The sequence below is a fragment of the Salmo trutta genome, unplaced genomic scaffold (genome assembly GCF_901001165.1).
Source record: "Salmo trutta unplaced genomic scaffold, fSalTru1.1, whole genome shotgun sequence".
In the NCBI taxonomy this organism is placed as follows: Eukaryota; Metazoa; Chordata; class Actinopteri; order Salmoniformes; family Salmonidae; genus Salmo; species Salmo trutta.
This window is the reverse complement of record NW_021823154.1, coordinates 366,497-387,024: the sequence shown is the minus strand read 5'-3', so window position 1 is coordinate 387,024 and position 20,528 is coordinate 366,497. Positions and strand designations below refer to the sequence as shown.

General features: G+C 42.6%; 2 protein-coding genes across 2 annotated transcripts; both read left to right on the top strand.

Moving 5' to 3' along the window:
• Window positions 1–5,540: 5,540 nt before the first annotated feature.
• On the top strand, window positions 5,541–13,008 carry LOC115189407 (NACHT, LRR and PYD domains-containing protein 12; the record flags this gene model as incomplete). The annotated part of the gene is made up of 11 exons (XM_029748016.1): window positions 5,541–5,673; window positions 5,926–6,086; window positions 6,190–7,987; window positions 8,071–8,244; window positions 8,524–8,697; window positions 10,461–10,634; window positions 10,714–10,887; window positions 11,056–11,229; window positions 11,749–11,795; window positions 11,932–12,475; window positions 12,975–13,008. Coding segments are annotated over exons 1-11 (3,570 nt in total), but the record flags the coding sequence as incomplete, so codon positions are not given.
• Window positions 13,009–14,961: 1,953 nt separating this feature from the next.
• Window positions 14,962–19,392, top strand: LOC115189434 (NACHT, LRR and PYD domains-containing protein 1b allele 3-like). Its single transcript, XM_029748063.1, has 10 exons — window positions 14,962–14,992; window positions 15,596–15,633; window positions 16,194–16,258; window positions 16,391–16,605; window positions 16,798–17,057; window positions 17,215–17,343; window positions 17,497–17,629; window positions 17,715–17,735; window positions 18,291–18,573; window positions 19,343–19,392. Exons 3-10 carry the CDS (start codon window positions 16,251–16,253, stop codon window positions 19,347–19,349), a joined length of 1,056 nt encoding a protein of 351 aa, XP_029603923.1. The 5' UTR covers window positions 14,962–14,992; window positions 15,596–15,633; window positions 16,194–16,250; the 3' UTR covers window positions 19,350–19,392.
• The last annotated feature ends 1,136 nt before the right edge of the window (window positions 19,393–20,528 follow it).

Here is a 20,528-nt window from a genome sequence, read left to right as displayed (position 1 = left end):
CAGAACCCTCAAAACACTTTGTAAAGACTGGGGACATCTAGTGGAAGCACTGGAAAGTGCTAAATTTTCATTTTTTTACGTTGTGATTTATAGGTAAGGCTGTGAAGTCGAGTCCACAATTCAGATTTCCACTTCCTGGTTCAATCGGTCTTGGGGTTTTGACTGCCATACGAGTTCTGTTATACTCACAGACACCATTCAAACAGTTTTAGAAAATTCAGGGTGTTTTCTATCCATATAAAATAAGTATATGCATGTCTTAGCTTCTGACTTTGATTAGTAGGCCGTTGAAAATGGGAACGATTTTTTTCCAAAATGCGCTGTGGCGCCCCCTATCCTAGGGTAAATCGAACAGGTTAAAATGTCACTTGTGCATTATTTAGGTAGAGTTACTTCCTTCTTGGGACATCGCATTTGGGAGTTTTTGCATCTCGGTCCGAGATTATTATAATCATTTATTATTTAAAGAATATTCATAATTAATTTGGGGGGGAGCAAATAATATTACTGGATGGCCAGATTTAGCCCGCGGGCCGCCAGTTGGGGAACCCTGAGTTAGGCCATTGCAGAGAGAGGTGATTTAGGGGGTAAGACATTGATAAAATGGATAAGTTATTACAATACTGATTTCAACTTTCAATAATGATTATTTTAGGCTTCCTTACATTGATGCTGCTTCATATTGATCAGCCTAGTCAATATGTATCAATGTTATATTATAGTCTACAGGGCTATGAGGTAGGGTATGGGGTTATATTATAGTCTACAGGGTTATGAGTTAGGGTATGGGGTTATATTATAGTCTACAGGGTTATGAGGTAGTGTATGGGGTTATATTATAGTCTACAGGGCTATGAGGTAGGGTATAGGGTTATATTATAGGCTACAGGGCTATGAGGTAGGGTATGGGGTTATATTATAGGCTACAGGGCTATGAGGTAGGGTATGGGGTTATATTATAGTCTACAGGGTTATGAGGTAGGGTATGGGGTTATATTATAGTCTACAGGGTTATGAGGTAGGGTATGGGGTTATATTATTGTCTACAGGGCTATGAGGTAGGGTATGGGGTTATATTATAGTCTACAGGGCTATGAGGTAGGGTATGGGGTTATATTATAGTCTACAGGGCTATGAGGTAGGGTATGGGGTTATATTATAGTCTACAGGGCTATGAGGTAGGGTATGGGGTTATATTATAGTCAACAGGGCTATGAGGTAGGGTATGGGGTTATATTATAGGCTACAGGGTTATGAGGTAGCGTATGGGTTTATATTATAGTCTACAGGGCTATGAGGTAGGGTATGAGGTTATATTATAGTCTACAGGGCTATGAGGTAGGGTATGGGGTTATATTATAGTCTACAGGGTTATGAGGTAGGGTATGGGGTTATATTATAGTCTGCAGGGTTATGAGGTAGGGTATGGGGTTATATTATAGTCTACAGGGCTATGAGGTAGGGTATGGGGTTATATTATAGTCTACAGGGTTATGAGGTAGGGTATGGGCGATTGACTGCACATGACCGTGGCTTTTGTCTTTGCGCTCATTCACTTCCCGGAGAAAGACGTGTATCACGTAAACTTTCTTTCTTTGAAAAATAAAAGTCCTTCTCGTCAATTCGGCCAAGTAAAAGGGATGTGCAGCAATGGGTATTGAAACTAAATGAAGGGCGAATGTGAAAAGTTTATGCCGCATTCACAACAACTGGGAACTCGGAAAAATACGATGTCAGCGCACGAAAAAGAAGACAGTTCAAATTGATTTTTCCCAGTCGGATTTAGTTTTTTCCGAGTTCCCTGTTTGATATGAATGCGACATTAGGTTGAGAAACTCAGAAAGGTGGTGATCTGTTTTGCTCAGTAGTTACCACAGCCACAAAGTCAGAAGGTCCGCCTACCCGACCAATCAGATGAGGGAGTGCGATGACGTTAAAGCTTATCCGACCAATCATATAGTTGCGGGAAACGCTGCATTCTCCAAATGGTAAATCTCGAGTTCAAGTTTACATTTTAGTCATTTAGCAGACGCTCTTATCCAGAGCGACTTACAGTAGTGAATGCATACATTACATACATTGTTTTTTTCCCCGTACTGGTCTCCCGTGGGAATCGAACCCACAAACACCATGCTCTACCAACTGAGCTACACGGGACAAAAGTTCTGAGGACCAAATAACGAAATACATTTGGGAACAAGAATTGGCAACGTCACTAAAATTCATAACATTAGGAAAATACAAACGTTTTTGCCAAAAAAGTAAGATGTTGTTTTTCTTTTTTTGGATAACTATTATTTAATTATTAGATCACCTGTTGTTTTTACGCACTACAAAGCCTTGACCAGAATGACGCGTCTCCCCACTATTTATTGTTTCTGCAGTCAGGATTCACCCTCTTTAGAGAATTATTGTGTCACTTATCTGCAGGTAATCGTTGTTTTGAGCTCAAAAAGCACCTCTTAGCTGTATGTAAACCAGGGAGATAAATGAACGGCTCTTTCACCGATGCAATTCGGTTACCGACGTTCACCAAAACGATCCGTTCAAAAACAACCTTTCGTTACCGAACGACCATCACTAGTTGAAACAGGAAATACTAGTTTAAGGAAGTAGAGGAAGTAACGGACGTTATCGTCGGAGAAACATGTTTCAGAGGTTTGTAGCGTTCTTTTACAATGTCATGTAGAAAAGTATTTTTGAGAAGTTAGGTTATAATAAAGAGAGAGATGATTTAGGGGGTAAGACATCCGCCAAGTTAATACAATATTGATTTAAACTTTAAAGAATGATTATTTTAGCCTTATTTACATTGTTGTTGATTCATAGTGATCAGCCTAATCAATAAGATGTGATTTGATATAGGCTACAGGGCTATGAGGTATGGTTTTATTGTTATAGGTGATTGACAGCACATTAAGGTGATTATTATCTGTGGAAACTGACTCACTTTCACTTCCTGAAAGAAGACGTGTATCGGAATTATGTATAGCTGTCATTAAATAAAATAGTCTGGCTCGTCAAGTAAATATGACGTTCAACAATGTGCATATAAACTGTTTAAATGTAGGGCTAAATCACATGTTAAGTTTAAAGCTTTCTGGTGACAGATCAGGAAGGCGGTGGTCCGTTTGGTGAACTGCAGGTGCGCTCGATATAACGTCACCGGCTCATCTATGCGCATTGTGAACCCCGGGTTGAATCGTCAGCACTCCTTTTCTCAGAATGTAAACCCCCGGTGCGCCGGGCGAGATAAACTGATCGCACCTCAAGTGAACTCAAGCACTGCACTGCAGCATGCGTCTATTCACTAAACCAGGGATGGGCAACTGGCGGCCCGGGACCAGTAATAAAACATTGTTTTGGAACTCAGTCTGAATCTCAACTTACTGTTGACCGTTAGAATAATAGAAAACACATGGTGCAGTGTGTAAATGTGGTTGTGTATCAGCAGTCAGTCTATTAGCCCATGTTAGCTACATGTTTTTAGATGGTACATTAGTCTAGTGGCTAAACTTGTAGTAAACATGGTTGAATTACCAACCGGGGTGGGGCCCATTGATCATCTGTTGTCATTGGGGCGGCAGGGTAGCCTAGTGGTTGGCCTACTAACCGAAGTTCAAATCCCCGAACTGATAAGATACAAATCTGTCTTTCTGCCCCTGAACAAGGCAGTTAACCCACTGTTCCTAGGCCGTCATTGAAAATAAAAATTTGTTCTTAACTGACTTGCCTAGTTAAATAAAGGTAAAATATTAGAAACTGCTAACATTTGCCTCCACTCTGTGGCAACATGAGTAGAATTATCTGTACAACTTAACATGTTTTCTTTCAATTGCAGGAAATTAGTTAGAACATTTCTATATCATTTTCACTACGCCCCCATAGCAACATGACCCCATTGCAACATGGCCCCATGGCAACATGTGCAGGAGAAAAGGGGGTGTATGATTGTGGGTTAGTGATATACATTTCTATTTATTCATTATTAAATTATTAAAACTTGTAATTAGGTGACCAAATCTGAAACTAAAATAATTAAGAAACTCATTTGAAAAACTAAAACTATAGTAATTGATTCCAAAACAAAAATAAAATAAAAACCATCATAAATTATGTTCTGTTATTTTCTCCCTTCTATACATTGTCTGGTAAATGCTGCCAGGAAATGGTGATGTTTCTAATAGGCCTAACTTGTTCATCACTAGTCTCCCTAGACAGACAGGTTGCCTCCCACAATGTACCAATGTTCCTGCATGCAAGCAAAGACTGTCTATTATATTGAGAAGATACTCAAGTGACCGCTCTAACAATGGAAATGCATGTCCTCAAAGATGGGAGGAGGCGAGATCCGGTGGGAGCATCTAGCCAATGAGAGAGCAGATACGCATGTGAACAACAGGCCATAGAGATAAATGGACTGATTTTTATATCTGTGCCATTATAGGCTCTGTGACAGCATAGGCAGTGCCATTGAGGATATCTCCATTTTAAAGTAGTACATTTTCATCTTCATTGTCTGATTGCTCCCAACTCATAGGAATTCCCACCCAGTTGACTACTTTAAAATGGTGGAAGGCCTCAAGAGCAATGTCCGTTCTAAAACAGATTATATCCATGAGTCCTCCATCTCTATGACAACAGGCACAACTCCGATATGAAGTCGTTATTTTCTCTCCTAACAACCTGATCATTCCGAAACTTCTATTCAATCAAATAAGCCTCATGTAGCGAATGAGTAATTCCATTTTTTGTTGACCAAATTCAACAAACTCCTCACTTCCTGGGCTTATTTTCATGGACAGAGTTTGCGCTGAGTAAAACCTCTCGCTTCGCATCTTCCTCTCTGATACATGTCTGTAGAAGTTTCTGAGGTCAGTTGGGACAGAGAGGAAGAGGCGAAGTGAGAGGATTTACTCTGCCCAAAATCTGTCTGTTATTTTATTTCACCTTTATTAAACCAGGTAGGCCAGTTGAGAACAAGTTCTATGAGAGTGTGGAGTTACGTGAGGCTTATTTGATCTAATAGAAGGTTTGTAATGTTTAGGCTGTTACAGATGTACTGATATAAGTGGATGGATGTTGCATTCCGGTGTTATGATACTGAGGATTTGTCTCCATAGATGGTTTGTTTGTGTTTCTACGGTTGTGGTTAGATGGAGTAGAGCTGTAGGTCTACAGCTCCATCTAGTGGTTAAGTTGGGGACAACAGATGTTGACAAATGTCAGCTAATGGGGATCCAAGTCAAATCAAATGAATAACATATTGGACTGTGTATGTTTGAATACAATATGAAGTCTGATTTAACTCTTTGACCTCAGACAGTAAATGTGTTGTTAATGGTTCTTCAACAATGTTCAGAAATATTGACTGTTCTGTTATTTCTTATTGTAGCTGAGTGAGCTGTGACTTACATCTAAAATGAGTCTCTCTGGGGAGAGAGAGGAGGAGACCACTGCCTCTAAAACGAGTCTTTCTGGGGAGAGAGAGGAGGGGACCACTGCCTCTAAAATGAGTCTTTCTGGGGGGAGAGAGGAGGGGACCACTGCCTCTAAAATGAGTCTCTCTGGGGAGAGAGAGGAGGAGACCACTGCCTCTAAAATGAGTCTCTCTGGGGAGAGAGAGGAGGAGACCACTGCCTCCAAAATGACTCAAGACACCAGTTCTAAGAGGTAAGAGATGACATGTAAAATATACAGTTCTCTTAAAGATATAAAACTAAAGAGAAAAGTGTTCCCAAATTACATAAAATGTAGGTCTATATCATTAATTTAAAAGCCAGAAATGGATTTACCAATTGCAGACTGTAGCTTTATAAAGAAACATCAGGACTTCTAGAAGTTCCACTATACAGTTGTTAAAATTATGTAGATGAGGTATTGATGAGATATTGATGAGGTGATCTGTCTCCCTGTTTTGTTCAGTGTTCAGAAGCCCAGAGCAGAGTCCCCTACAACCAGCCTGCTATCAATGAATCAGCCACCTGCTTTCAGCCAGGAACCATTACCAGATGACAATAAGGAAGTGGAGAGTTTGGACAGTGAGGATGCATTAAAGATCACACACAACCTTCTGGACAGAAGAAGTAAGACTGTGTTTCATACAATATTACAAAGAACGGTACAAAGGCCCTTATAAAACACATACACACAAACTTATGAGTCCCAACTCTCATTGTTTTCCTACAGGTCAAACTCTGCTGACAGTCCAACAAGACATTAAGGCTAAACTGAAACACAAGTATCAACACATATCTGAAGGAATTGGACACCATGGAAACCAAAGTCTGTTAAAGGACATCTACACAGAGCTCTACATCACAGAGGGTGGAAGTGGAGGGCTCAATAATGAACATGAGGTTAGACAGATAGAGATGGCATCCAAGAAACAAACCACACGAGAGACACCAATCAAATGCAACGACATCTTCAAGCCTTTACCTGGACAAGACAAACCTATCAGAACTGTGCTGACAAAAGGAATCGCTGGCATTGGAAAAACCGTCTCTGTGCAGAAGGTCATCCTTGACTGGGCAGAGGGAAAAGCAAATCAGGACGTTAATTTCATGTTTCCTCTTCCTTTCCGTGATCTGAACCTGAAAAAGGACCAATACAGTCTGATGCAACTTCTTTCCCACTACTTCCCAGAGCTGAAAGAGATTGACAGCATTGAAGATGGTGAAACCAAAACTGTTTTCATTTTTGATGGTCTGGATGAGTGTCGACTTCCTCTAGATTTCAAAAACAATGAGAAGTGCTGTGATGTCACGAAGCCAACCTCAGTGGACGTGCTGCTGACAAACCTCATCGAGGGGAATCTGCTTCCCTCTGCTCTTGTCTGGATAACCTCACGGCCAGCAGCAGCCAATCAGATCCCTCCTGAGTGTGTTGCCCAGGTGACAGAGGTACGAGGGTTCAATGATCCACAGAAGGAGGAGTATTTCAGGAAGAAAATCACAGATCAGAATCTGGCCAATGAAATCATCAAACACATGAAGACATCAAGGAGCCTCCACATCATGTGCCACATGCCAGTCTTCTGTTGGATATCAGCCACTGTCCTTGAGATGATACTGAAAGAGGCAGAGAAGGATGAAGTCCCCAAAACTCTGACCCAGATGTACTCACACTTCATGCTCATCCAAACCATTGTGAAGAACAAGAAGTACAACAAAGCCACAGAGACAAACCCAAAGGAACGGTCTCAGTCAGACAAAGAGATGATCCTGAAACTGGCAAAGCTGGCTTTCCAACAGCTGCAGAAGGGCAACCTGATCTTCTATGAGGAGGACCTGAGAGAGTGTGGCCTTGATGTCACAGAGGCATCAGAGTACTCAGCATTGTGTTCAGAGATCTTTAAAGAAGAATCTGGGCTGTACCAAGACAAGGTCTACAGCTTTGTGCATCTGAGCATTCAGGAGTTTCTAGCAGCAGTGCATGCTTTAGAATCATGTCTGGACAAGAAGGAAAATGTTTTCTCCCCCACTAGTGATGAAGAGAAGGAGTCAATCCAGTTGTCTGACTTACACAGGAGAGCAGTGGACCAGGCCTTGAAGAGTAAGAATGGACACCTGGACCTGTTCCTCCGCTTCCTTCTGGGTCTCTCACTGGAGTCCAATCAGAATCTGTTACGAGGCCTTCTGACACAGACAGGAAGTACAACACAGAGCAATGAGGAAACAGTTGAGAGAACAGTCAGATACCTTTCAGACAAGATCAAGTACGAATCCTCACCAGAAAGGATCATCAACTTGTTCCACTGTCTGAATGAACTTGGTGCCAACTCTCTAGTTGAAGACATGCAGACCTCCCTGCAATCAGGAACTCTTTCAGAAATAAAACTAAAACCTGACCAATGTTCAGCCCTGGCCTACCTGTTACTGATGTCAGAGGAGGTGTTGGAGAAGTTTAAACTGAAGAGATACAACACATCAGAGAAAGGTTATCAGAGGTTGCTGCCGGTAGTGAAAACCTGCAAGAGAGCACTGTAAGTTCTGTTATTGAGTTGATGTATACAGTATCATTATAATGAAGGATTTGTATATCTAACAGATTATCTCCTCTCTCCAGACTGGATCACTGTAAACTCACATGTGAATCCTGTGAGACTCTGGCCTCAGCTCTGCAGACACCGAACTCCCCCCTGAGAGAACTGGACCTCAGCTACAATGACCTGGGAGACAGAGGAATGGAGCTGCTCTGTGTTGGACTAACCAGTCCACTCTGCAACATACAGACACTAGTGTGAGTTAAATATCTTCAGTATCCACTGTCTTTATAGTGTTTATATATTTATAGTAATTATATGTTATTATGTTTTTAACATTATTTGAACATCTTGGTAAATATGCAGAAACATACATGAAATGTGATAAATATATGAAACTAAGGTTAAATATCTTGAGTGAGTTAGTATGTTTTTAACACAGTCTAATCATGTCCTTCTGTTATTGTCTTAATGCATCTCATTATTCTTAAAGCTTTGCATATTTAACAGTGTATTGACATATCTTCTCTCTCCAGACTGGATCGCTGTGAACTCACATATGAATCCTTTGAGACTCTGGCCTCAGCTCTGCAGACACCAAACTCCCCCCTGAGAGAACTGGACCTCAGCTACAATGACCTGGGAGACAGAGGAGTGAAGCTGCTCTGTGTTGGACTAACCAGTCCACTCTGCAACATACAGACACTAGTGTGAGTTAAATATCTTCAGTATCCACTGTCTTTATGCTGTTTATATATTTGTATTTATTATGTGTTATTATGTTTTTAACATTATTTTAAAATCTTGGTAAATATGCAGAAACATTCATCAAATGTGATAAATATATCAAACTAAGGTTAAATATATTGAGTGAGTTAGTTTGTGTTTTTAGTAAAAAATATAAACAATAGGAACCAAGACTTAAAAAGAACTGATATTGGTCACAAGATGGAGGGAATGTTGGAACATAACTAACAAAATTGAAGTTAGCAAAAATATATGATTAATCCAGTATAAACTAATGTATAGAGTTTATTACACAAGACAAAATTAACAAATTGTACAGCACAACGACAGAGTCATGTCTAAAGTGTAAAACTAACAATGAGTCAATAATTCATGCTTTCTGGGATATAATTCCAGAAGTTATGGGCGGAGTTAGAAATTGTCTGTCAGAAGTATTACAATGTAAACACACTTTTAATCCGTCTGTCTGCATATTTCATGACATGGTATATGGGGGGTGTAGAGAGATTCCCAATGACATGGCATATGGGGGGTGTAGAGAGATTCCCAATGACATGGTATATGGGGGGTGTAGAGAGATTCCCAATGACATGGCATATGGGGGGTGTAGAGAGATTCCCAATGACATGGTATATGGGGGGTGTAGAGAGAGACCCAATGACATGGTATATGGGGGGTGTAGAGAGACCCAATGACATGGTATATGGGGGGTGTAGAGAGATTCCCAATGACATGGTATATGGGGGGTGTAGAGAGACCCAATGACATGGTATATGGGGGGTGTAGAGAGAGACCCAATGACATGGTATATGGGAGGTGTAGAGACCCAATGACATGGTATATGGGGGGTGTAGAGAGAGACCCAATGACATGGTATATGGGGGGTGCAGAGAGACCCAATGACATGGTATATGGGGGGTGTAGAGAGAGACCCAATGACATGGTATATGGGGGGTGTAGAGAGACCCAATGACATGGTATATGGGGGGGTGTAGAGAGACCCAATGACATGGCATATGGGGGGTGTAGAGAGATTCCCAATGACATGGTATATGGGGGGTGTAGAGAGAGACCCAATGACATGGCATATGGGGGGTGTAGAGAGATTCCCAATGACATGGTATATGGGGGGTGTAGAGAGACCCAATGACATGGTATATGGGGGGTGTAGAGAGATTCCCAATGACATGGTATATGGGGGGTGTAGAGAGAGACCCAATGACATGGTATATGGGGGGTGTAGAGAGAGACCCAATGACATGGTATATGGGGGGTGTAGAGAGAGACCCAATGACATGGTATATGGGGGGTGTAGAGAGACCCAATGACATGGTATATGGGGGGTGTAGAGAGAGACCCAATGACATGGTATATGGGGGGTGTAGAGAGAGACCCAATGACATGGTATATGGGGGGTGTAGAGAGAGACCCAATAACATGGTATATGGGGGTGTAGAGAGATTCCCAATGACATGGTATATGGGGGGTGTAGAGAGATTCCCAATGACATGGTATATGGGGGGTGTAGAGACCCAATGAGCTGGATGATTCTCTTCTCATCACTCATCTTGTAAAAACATATACTAAAAATATATGGAAATATGAAAATGGTTGTAAAAAGTTAACATTGGTTAATAATGTGTCCTTCTGTTATTGTCTTAATGCATCTCATTAGTCTTAATGTTTTGCATATTTAACAGTGTATTGACATATCTCCTCTCTCCAGACTGGATCACTGTAAACTCGCATATGAATCCTGTGAGGCTCTGGCCTCAGCTCTGCAGACACCAAACTCCCCCCTGAGAGAACTGGACCTCAGCTACAATGACCTGGGAGACAGAGGAGTGGAGCTGCTCTGTGTTGGACTAACCAGTCCACTCTGCAACATACAGACACTAGTGTGAGTTAAATATCTTCAGTATGAGTTATTATGTGGATGTTTTAAACATGTGTCAATCATGTGCTCTTCTGCCCTCTAGTCTAGGTCAGTGTGGTCTGACAGAGGGTTGCTGTTCAGATCTGGCCTCAGTCCTGAGTTCGCCCAACTCACAACTGAAACAACTGGAGCTGAGAGACAATGACCTGCAGGACTCAGGAGTTACACTGCTGTCTGCTGGACTGGAGGATCCAGACTGTAAACTACACACACTGGGGTAAGTACAGCTGTTTCAGTCAGGTCGGTACTGAGCTTAGTAAAACAAATACTCGGAAAATCTGATGTTTCATCACAATGTTTGTGTCATGAACAAATGTATGGGTGTCCTACAAGATGATTGACACCAATATACCAACCTAGACAGCTGTTGTGTGTCTCTCTGTAGGCTGTCTGGCTGTCTGGTCACAGAGGAGGGCTGTGCTGCTCTGTCTTCAGCTCTGAGGTCAAACCCCTCCCACCTGAAAGAGCTGGACCTGAGCTACAATCACCCAGGAGACTCTGTAGGAGGACTGCTTTCAGCTGCTCTGGTGGATCCCACATATAAACTGATGAAGCTGAAGTAAGTCAGAATAGATGTCCTAATAGTGTGAGCAGTGGTTGTGTCATATGTAGTGTAGTAGGGTCAGTAACATGAGGACATGATGGTAGAATTAAGGGGACGTTTACCCAGCAGGCTGAGCACTCCAACACAGCATACATCATCACCACATGAATACTCTTCTTCTGCATCTCTGATATCCTGTTGGAATTGTACTCTGTTCTGTATGCAGTAGGTAGGGTAGAATACCTGTATGTCTCTAGTAATGAATTGTACTCTGTTCTGTAGGTAGTAGGTAGTATAGAATACCTGTATGTCTCTAGTAATGAATTGTACTCCGTTCTGTATGCAGTAGGTAGGATAGAGTACCAGCATGTCTCTAGTAATGAATTGTACTCTATTCTGTATGCAGTAGGTAGGGTAGAATACCTGTATGTCTCTAGTAATAAACTTGGATAGTGCACCAGAACACAACAATATGGTTTAAATGTTGACTGCTTTATTAGGTCTTTGTCAGTCATTAACCTGTTTCTCCTACAGTGTGGATCATGGTGGAGAGTGCAGGCTGAAATCAGGGCTGAGGAAATGTACGTCTCTTCAATCCTAATTAACTGCATATTCAGAACTATAGTAACATAGTAACTAATCAATACTTGTTCTGTACCTACAAAACAACATTTTATATGAAAATGTGGTTTGATTAAAATCTTATTTTGTCTACAGACGCCTGTCATCTCACCCTGGACCCAAATACAGTAAACCAATTCCTGATCCTGTCTGAAGGGAACAGGAAGTTGACATGTGTAGAGGAGACGCAGCATTATGAAGACCATCCAGACAGATTTGACTGTAGTTCCCAAGTTCTCTGCAGAGAAGGCTTATCTGGATCTCGTTTTTACTGGGAGGTGGAGAGGGATGATAACAGGGCTGACATTGGTGTGGTGTACAAAGGAATGAACAGGAAGGGAGGGGGGAGAGACTGTAGAATTGGAGGCAATAAGAAGTCCTGGTGTTTAATCTGCTATATTGGTGCTTGTGAATTTAACGATGCTGGAATCAGATTCATGTCTGGTCCTGATTCTAACAGAGTTGGAGTGTATCTGGACTGGCCAGCTGGTACTTTGTCCTTCTATAGTGTGTTCTCCTCTGGTACACTGACACACCTTCACACAGAACACACCACATTCACTGAACCCCTCTATCCTGGGTTCAGGATTTACTCATCCTCAGTGACCCTGTGTCAGATAGATGACCAACACATTCAGAGGTGAGTCATAGCAATGTTTCATCATTTGTTTTCCTCTGGAATCATTCCTACAGTTAGATTAGTAGTAGTGGTGTGTTTTAATGTGTTCTGTTGGACCTACAGACAGTTAGATTAGTAGTAGTGGTGTGTTTTAATGTGTTCTGTTGGACCTACAGACAGTTACATTAGTAGTAGTGGTGTGTTTTAATGTGTTAGTAGATTCCTGTCCTATTTAATTTCAGTCTGTTAAATGTGTCAGTCTCTCTCTAATCACTACCTGGTGACTTCACATCTCTAAGGTCTTTCCTCAAGATATGCAATGTCACCTGTCGGTATTGCCTATATGAAAGTTGACATAGTGGGTTATGTCACATTTAGGCAACGCGCCCTACTTAGGGAGTTGTTCTCTCACCCCTTATAAACTTGTATGTCTTATGAAGACTGTATGTATGCAATATAAAGCCTTTATAAGTTGTATTTAGTTTATTCACAGTCTATCCTTCTGCTTTACCAACACCAGAGACCATGGTGGAGAGAGTTGGATCAACCCTGGACCTGAGAACACCAGAGACCATGGTGGAGAGAGTTGTATCAAGCCTGGACCTGAGAACACCAGATACCGTTGTCACGTTCGTCGTAGTGAGTGGACAAAAACACAGCGGGAATGTGTATACTTATCTTCTTTTTATTAAGAAGGAAATCCAAAACAAACATGTATTCAAAACAAACGACTACAAACAGTCCTGTCAGGAAACAACTACCCACAAAACCCCATGGAACAAACACCCCTATAAATAGGACCTTCAATTAGAGGCAACGAGGAGCAGCTGCCTCCAATTGAAGGTCAACCCAATTAACTCCACATAGAAATAGCCATACTAGATCCAACATAGAAATACACTAACATAGAACATTACCCCAACAACCCCGAAACACACTAAACAAACACCCCCTGCCACGCCCTGACCAAACTACAATAACAAACAACCCCTTTTACTGGTCAGGGCGTGACAGTACCACCCCCCCAAAGGTGCAAACCCCGGATGCACCTAAAACAAAAACAGAAATAAACCCCAAAACAAAAATAATCCTAAACTAAAGGGAGGGTGGCCACCGTCACTGACGGTTCTTGTGCTACATCCCCTCCCCCCTCCCACGGAGGTGGCTCAGGCTCATGACTGTATACCCCTACTCTGGGCTAAGGCGCGTCGCTGGACACCTCGGGCCGAGGCGCATCTCTGGAGACCCAGGGCCGGTGGGCCGTCTCTGTCGGTTCCGGGCCGGTGGGCCGTCGGTTCCGGGCCGGTGGGCCGTCGGTTCCGGGCCGGTGGGCCGTCGGTTCCGGGCTGGTGGGCCTTCTCTGTCGGTTCCGGGCCGGTGGGCCGTTTCTGTCGGTTCCGGACTGGGAACTGTCGCCGGAAGCCCCGGACGGGGAACTGTCGCCGGAAGCCCCGGATGGGGAACTGTCGCCGGACTGACAGGCTTGATGCGTGGGACTGGCTTAGGAGGCGCCAGACTAGTGACACGCACCACAGGGCTAGTGCGAAGAGCAGGAACAGGACGTACTGGACTGGGCTGACGCACTGGAGGCCTGCTGCGTGGGGCTGGTACTGGAGGTACCACACTAGAGACACGCACTACATGGCTAGTGCGAGGGGCAGGAACAGGACTTATTGGACCCTGGAGACGCACTGGAGGTCTAGCACGGCACTTACGAGGGGCTGGTATCGCTCGCACCAGACTGTGCGTGCGGATGGGTGAGATCGTGCTCACTTCCGCATACAACAGCGCTCTCACCTCCAAATGCTCCCCATAGTAAGCACGGGAAGTTGACTCAGGTCTACTGCCTGACCTAGCCAATCGTCCCGAAGCCTCTCAGGCTTCCTTGCCAGCCGTGTTCCCGTGTAGCGTTCCCGGTCCTCTCCAGCCTTCCTCCATGGTCCCTCTCCAGCTTGGATCTCTTCCCAAGTGCATGACTCCTTGTATTTTTCCTGCTGCTCCTTCCTCCGCTGCTTAGTCCTCTTTTGGTGGGTAGTTCTGTCACGTTCGTCGTAGTGAGTGGACCAAAACGCAGCGGGAATGTGTACACTCATCTTCTTTTTATTAAGAAGGAAATCCAAAACAAACACGTATTCAAAACAAACGACTACAAACAGTCCTGTCAGGTGCAACCAACACAAAACAGGAAACAACTACCCACAAAACCCCATGGAACAAACACCCCTATAAATAGGACCTTCAATTAGAGGCAACGAGGAGCACCTGCCTCCAATTGAAGGTCAACCCAATTAACTCCACATAGAAATAGACATACTAGATCTAACATAGAAATACACTAACATAGAACATTTACCCAACAACCCCGAAACACACTAAAGAAATACCCCCTGCCACGCCCTGACCAAACTACAATAACAAACAACCTCTTTTACTGGTCAGGATGTGACAACCATGGTGGAGAGAGTTGTATCAAGCCTGGACCTGAGAACACCAAAGACCATGGTGGAGAGTGTTGGATCAAGCCTGGACCTGGGAAATGTGAGTGTTAACTGATAATTGTTTTGAAATCAATACGATTAAAGTGTTCATTATACTTGAGTCCCAGGCAAGGAAAACAATCATGATCTATTTGGTCAAAACAAACTTAAAAGGTAGAGTCAGCAATATGACGTAGATGCACAAAGTAAACAGCATAGTGGGTCAATTTCTACAACAACTAAGAGTGTTGGAGCACAAGGCTAAACTTCTCTGCTGTTTTGGTCCCGTGGCTACCACTCTGTAAGAGAGTGAAGAGAACCCTTCCACATGGGCAGATACTGTGTGTGACTGTGTGAGAGAGAAGTCAAGCATCTTACTCATCACAATATCTGTGGTGCTGCTCGTACATCATCATTTATCTGACTCTACCTTTAAGCTCTTATCCTAGGATCTACCAGAAATCAGACCCCCAACATCTACAAAACATGCTTCCACAAACATTAATTAATATAACACTAATGTCAGATTATGGTATGCTAATGAGTGTACATTCTGAGACTGTTGATCACTTATATTCATTTTTATTACAAGTCTATTTAATAATAATTCATTCATTATTACATGAGATTGTCCATTTTAAATAACAATACCTTTTGACTTCAGGGATTCCTCAGAGCTGTAAGACTTGTGACCATGTTGAGGTAAGTCATAATGTTAATTCTTACTTTTACATACCTGCAGGAGTCAGGTACAGTCTCAAAGCCAGGTGTGTACTGACCAACCATTCATACTGGGATATAGACAGTCCTGTGTTCTGCTTTAGTAATATAAACACAGTCTCAAAGCCAGGTGTGTACTGACCAACCATTCATACTGGGATATAGACAGTCCTGTGTTCTGCTTTAGTAATATAAACACAGTCTCAAAGCCAGGTGTGTACTGACCAACCATTCATACTGGGATATAGACAGTCCTGTGTTCTGCTTGTAGTCATGCAGGATTTTAGCTGTTGTCATATTTTGTCATTAGACAGTTTAATTGATGAATCACCAGCATTCCATGTAACATTGAATAAGTACATTAGATTAGTTACTTGGATTAATTGGCCAGTTTCCCAGACACAGATTAAGTCGAGTCCTGGACATTAAAGAACTTTCTATTGAAACTTCCATTGAGCATGCTTTTTAGTCCAGCACTAGAGTCAATCTGTATCCAGGAAACAGGCCCCATATGTATTACTGACATGCTTGTCCTTGTTCAGGACTCCACACACTGGCTTCAGATTGAACCCTTGACTTCCACTGTCCAGGGAGTGACAATGTTCAGGTAAAATAACTACTTTTAACATTTCATTCCACCTGCTAGTGTATTTCCCCATTACCTTTGGGAATAGTCTTCTAATCCAACCTCTCCATTTGACCATTGACCCTCTCTACCATATCTTGTTGTTGCCCTCAGACACAGGACACCCAAAGGGAGTTATGAGTGCACAGTGTCTGGGCTCCGCTGGCTGTGTGAGAGAGATGTCATTCTGAAGTATCACTTCAGGAACTGGGAACCCTACAGTCAACTTCTGAAAGACATGCAGTACACACAAGGTGGTCCATTGCTGGACATCACTATGGAGTTAGGTGAACTGGAGGAAGTTCATCTGCCACACTGTGTCTGTTTAGGTAAAACCATATAGAAATAGTATTCAGAAAGACATTTCCATGTAACTGACTTTCACTTCCTGAATGAATGAATGAATGAACTATTCTGGGAGTTTGAGTTTACTGTGATCTGGTACTGCATATTCTTTGTGTTTTAGTTGGATGAATAATACAATATTTGTCTTTCTGTCTCCTTTTTATTGTGTTGTTCAGGGACCAACCCTTCCCTGAGGAATGAGATGAAGATTCTTCATGTAGAGGAACATGGAGTGTCTTTAGAGGAAGTGCATGAGGTCACCAGATTCCATGCTAAGATTCTCCATCCCAAGTTCTCAGCTATCTCTGTTATACTGAGCTATATCTTTTCTTGGAACGTCGATGTCCACTGTGAGCTGATGCTCTATCTGACAGTGATGAAGGAAACACTAATTCCACGCCTATACCTGTTCCCCAGTAACCCCGGCCAAATACAGGTGAGGTACCATTATTATAGAGATGACCTTAACTAACCAGTGGTGCAGTTTATGTTGACCCTCATTAAATGAAGATAAGTGTGTTGCTAGTTTTCTGAATAATGTTTGAATCAGACTGTACATTGACTGGCTGTGTATTCCATGCCTCGTTTCGCAGGCTGTGGAACAACAGGAATCAAAGTTTCAAGGGTCTAAAAGGTTTCCTAACACAAGACCAGAGCAGTCCTTCAAACTGAATAGTTCCTTCAGACTGAACATTCCCTGTTCTACCGCCATCAATCCACCGGTACAGTTTTAGTAGACTAAGAACATGAATCTGACATTAAGTCACATTTCTATGCATTGATCTCTCTCGCTCTCAATTCAATTCAAATGGCTTTATTGGCATGGGAAACATGTTTACATTGCTAAAGCAGTCTCTCTCTCCATGTCCCTCCAGAGGATTCAGCTCATACATAGAGACACCACACCAAGCTTTTTCAGGGCGGTTGTGAAAATGACAGGGATTGACATTGAGATGGAGTTATTCAGTGATGATGAGAGGACAGTATGGAAAGAAATTGTATCACGAGGTAGGAGCACATGTCAATCATCTCTTTGTACTTTTGTACCAGATGCTATTTATAGTGATATAACCTCATGTTGTTTATCTTTCAGATGAGTACTATCAGAACCAAGGTAAGACCCAGATGCAGACTGTCCAAGTAACACTGTTTATTGTAACAGGGGCAGGCAAAGACCGGTCAAGGCAGGGGTCAGTAATCCAGAGAGGGTGCAAAAGGTACAGATCAGCAGGCAGGGTCAGGGACAGGCAGAGTAGTCAGGCAGGCGGGCTCAGAGGCAGGACGGGCAGAGTGGTCAGGCAGGCGGGCTCAGAGTCAGGACAGGCAGAGTGGTCAGGCAGGCGGGCTCAGAGTCAGGACAGGCAGAGTGGTCAGGCAGGCGGGCTCAGAGTCAGGACAGGCAGAGTGGTCAGGCAGGCGGGCTCAGAGTCAGGACAGGCAGAGTGGTCAGGCAGGCGGGCTCAGAGTCAGGACAGGCAAGGGTCAAAACCGTGAGGACAGGAAAAGAGAGACTGGGGGGAAAAAACAGTCAATTCAGGAAGTAAACTGTAATTCCAATTCAATAACCGGAAAAGGGCATCTACTTTCAATGACTTATAGGAAGACAAAAAAATGGTTTAATTCTGCTGTTCACCCTAAAGACATATTCATTTAATTCACCCCCCTTCAGCATTAACACTCCCTGGGATTCCTGCTGAGGAGTTTCTGAAGAAACACAGGGCTATACTCATTCAGGGAGTCAAAAACCCAATGCCAATAGCAGATGTTCTGTCGTCAAAGAGCATGATTGGTGATGAAGAGTACTCCAGAATAAAAGCTGAAACAACTGAACAGGACCGAATGAGAGAACTACTGAGATCAGTCCTCCCTAAAGGACCAGAAGTGACGGGAGCTTGTCTCAAAGCTCTCATTGAACATGAACACCATCTTGTTAAGTACTTGAGTGAATCTAGGTAAGAGCGTTTTCTTTTCTCCCTCCCTTGAATATGTGGAATGATTAAATATAGGTCAAATAAAAACATAGCTACCCAGATCAAAGAGAAAGTCTTTTTCAGAATGGAAGCATGTTTTTGTGTTGCTGTCTGTAATAAATGACTCTTATTATAGTTCTATCATAGGACCATCATCACATCATTATCTCAGGTGTATCATAGGATCATCACCACATCATTATCTCAGGTGTATCATAGGACCATCATCACATCATTATCTCAGGTGTATCATAGGACCATCATCACATCATTATCTCAGGTGTATCATAGGACCATCATCACATCATTATCTCAGGTGTATCATAGGACCATTATCACATCATTATCTCAGGTGTATCATAGAACCATCATCATCACATCATTATCTCAGGTGTATCATAGGACCATCATCACATCATTATCTCAGGTGTATCATAGGACCATCATCACATCATTATCTCAGGTGTATCATAGAACCATCATCACATCATTATCTCAGGTGTATCATAGAACCATCACATCATTATCTCAGGTGTATCATAGGACCATCATCACATCATTATCTCAGGTGTATCATAGGACCATCATCACATCATTATCTCAGGTGTATTATAGGACCATCATCACATCATTATCTCAGGTGTATCATAGGACCATCATCACATCATTATCTCAGGTGTATCTCACTCCTCATTCTTCTCCATACTTTCTGATCTCTCTCTTCCCTTCTCCTCCATCCTCTGTTTTGTAGCACCTAATCTGAAGATGCTGAGGCCTGTCTCCTAGTCTGTGGACAAAGACACTTCTTCACCTAATCTGAAGATGCTGAGGCCTGTCTCCTAGTCTGTGGACAAAGACACTTCTTCACCTAATCTGAAGATGCTGAGGCCTGTCTCCTAGTCTGTGGACAAAGACACTTCTTCACCTAATCTGAAGATGCTGAGGCCTGTCTCCTAGTCTGTGGACAAAGACACTTCTTCACCTAATCTGAAGATGCTGAGGCCTGTCTCCTAGTCTGTGGACAAAGACACTTCTTCACCTAATCTGAAGGTGCTGAGGCCTGTCTCCTAGTCTGTGGACAAAGACACTTAAATTATTGTAAGGGAAATGTTTATGTTTGTGCTATTCTTTTAACAAATATCTGTGTTTTATTAATGTGCTGTTCTATAAACTAATTTGTGTGTTCATCAAGTGTCTGACTGTACAAATCCTCACTATCAGTAGCTGTAATTTGGCAGTAAGCCCAGACGTTGTTTTGAGAAGGAGATATCTCAGTTTCAAGGTCTCAGCTTAGAGAGAAGAAGACTGGTGAGGTGTTGGTCAATTAAATGTTATGAACCAGTACTGGTCGGTCACATGAATGGAACATAACAGTAATGATTCATTAATTATGCTAAATCATGCAAATATAACTTGTCTGTGTATAGCCGTTTATAAGACAACTGCTGGGTCTGACCAGGGAGAGCTCCTGATTGACATGTGTTCTATGGTACATTGAGTTGGGTCTGACCAGGGAGAGATCCTGATTGACATGTGTTCTATGGTACATTGAGTTGGGTCTGACCAGGGAGAGATCCTGATTGACATGTGTTCTATGGTACATTGAGTTGGGTCTGACCAGGGAGAGATCCTGATTGACATGTGTTCTATGGTACATTGAGTTGGGTCTGACCAGGGAGAGATCCTGATTGGTTGAAACCTCTCCAGCTCGCTGACAATAAACAATGATTCATTTCAGATTGACTTCGAGTGTCTCTGTGTGGAAGAATTTCCACAACATACATTTACATTTTAGTCATTTAGCAGAGCGACTTTTTTTCTCCGTACGTGGGAATCGAACCCACAACCCTGGCGTTGCAAACACCATGCTCTACCAACTGAGTCACACGGGACCTAAACATGGTTTTGAAAATGCAATTAAGGGAATGAACTGGAAT

Excerpts from the sequence above, each read along its gene's own strand:
- LOC115189434 (XM_029748063.1), top strand. Across the intron at positions 16,606-16,797 it reads GCCACACTGTGTCTGTTTAG|GGACCAACCCTTCCCTGAGG; the intron begins GTAAAACCATAT and ends TGTGTTGTTCAG. Across the intron at positions 17,630-17,714 it reads GAAAGAAATTGTATCACGAG|ATGAGTACTATCAGAACCAA; the intron begins GTAGGAGCACAT and ends TTTATCTTTCAG.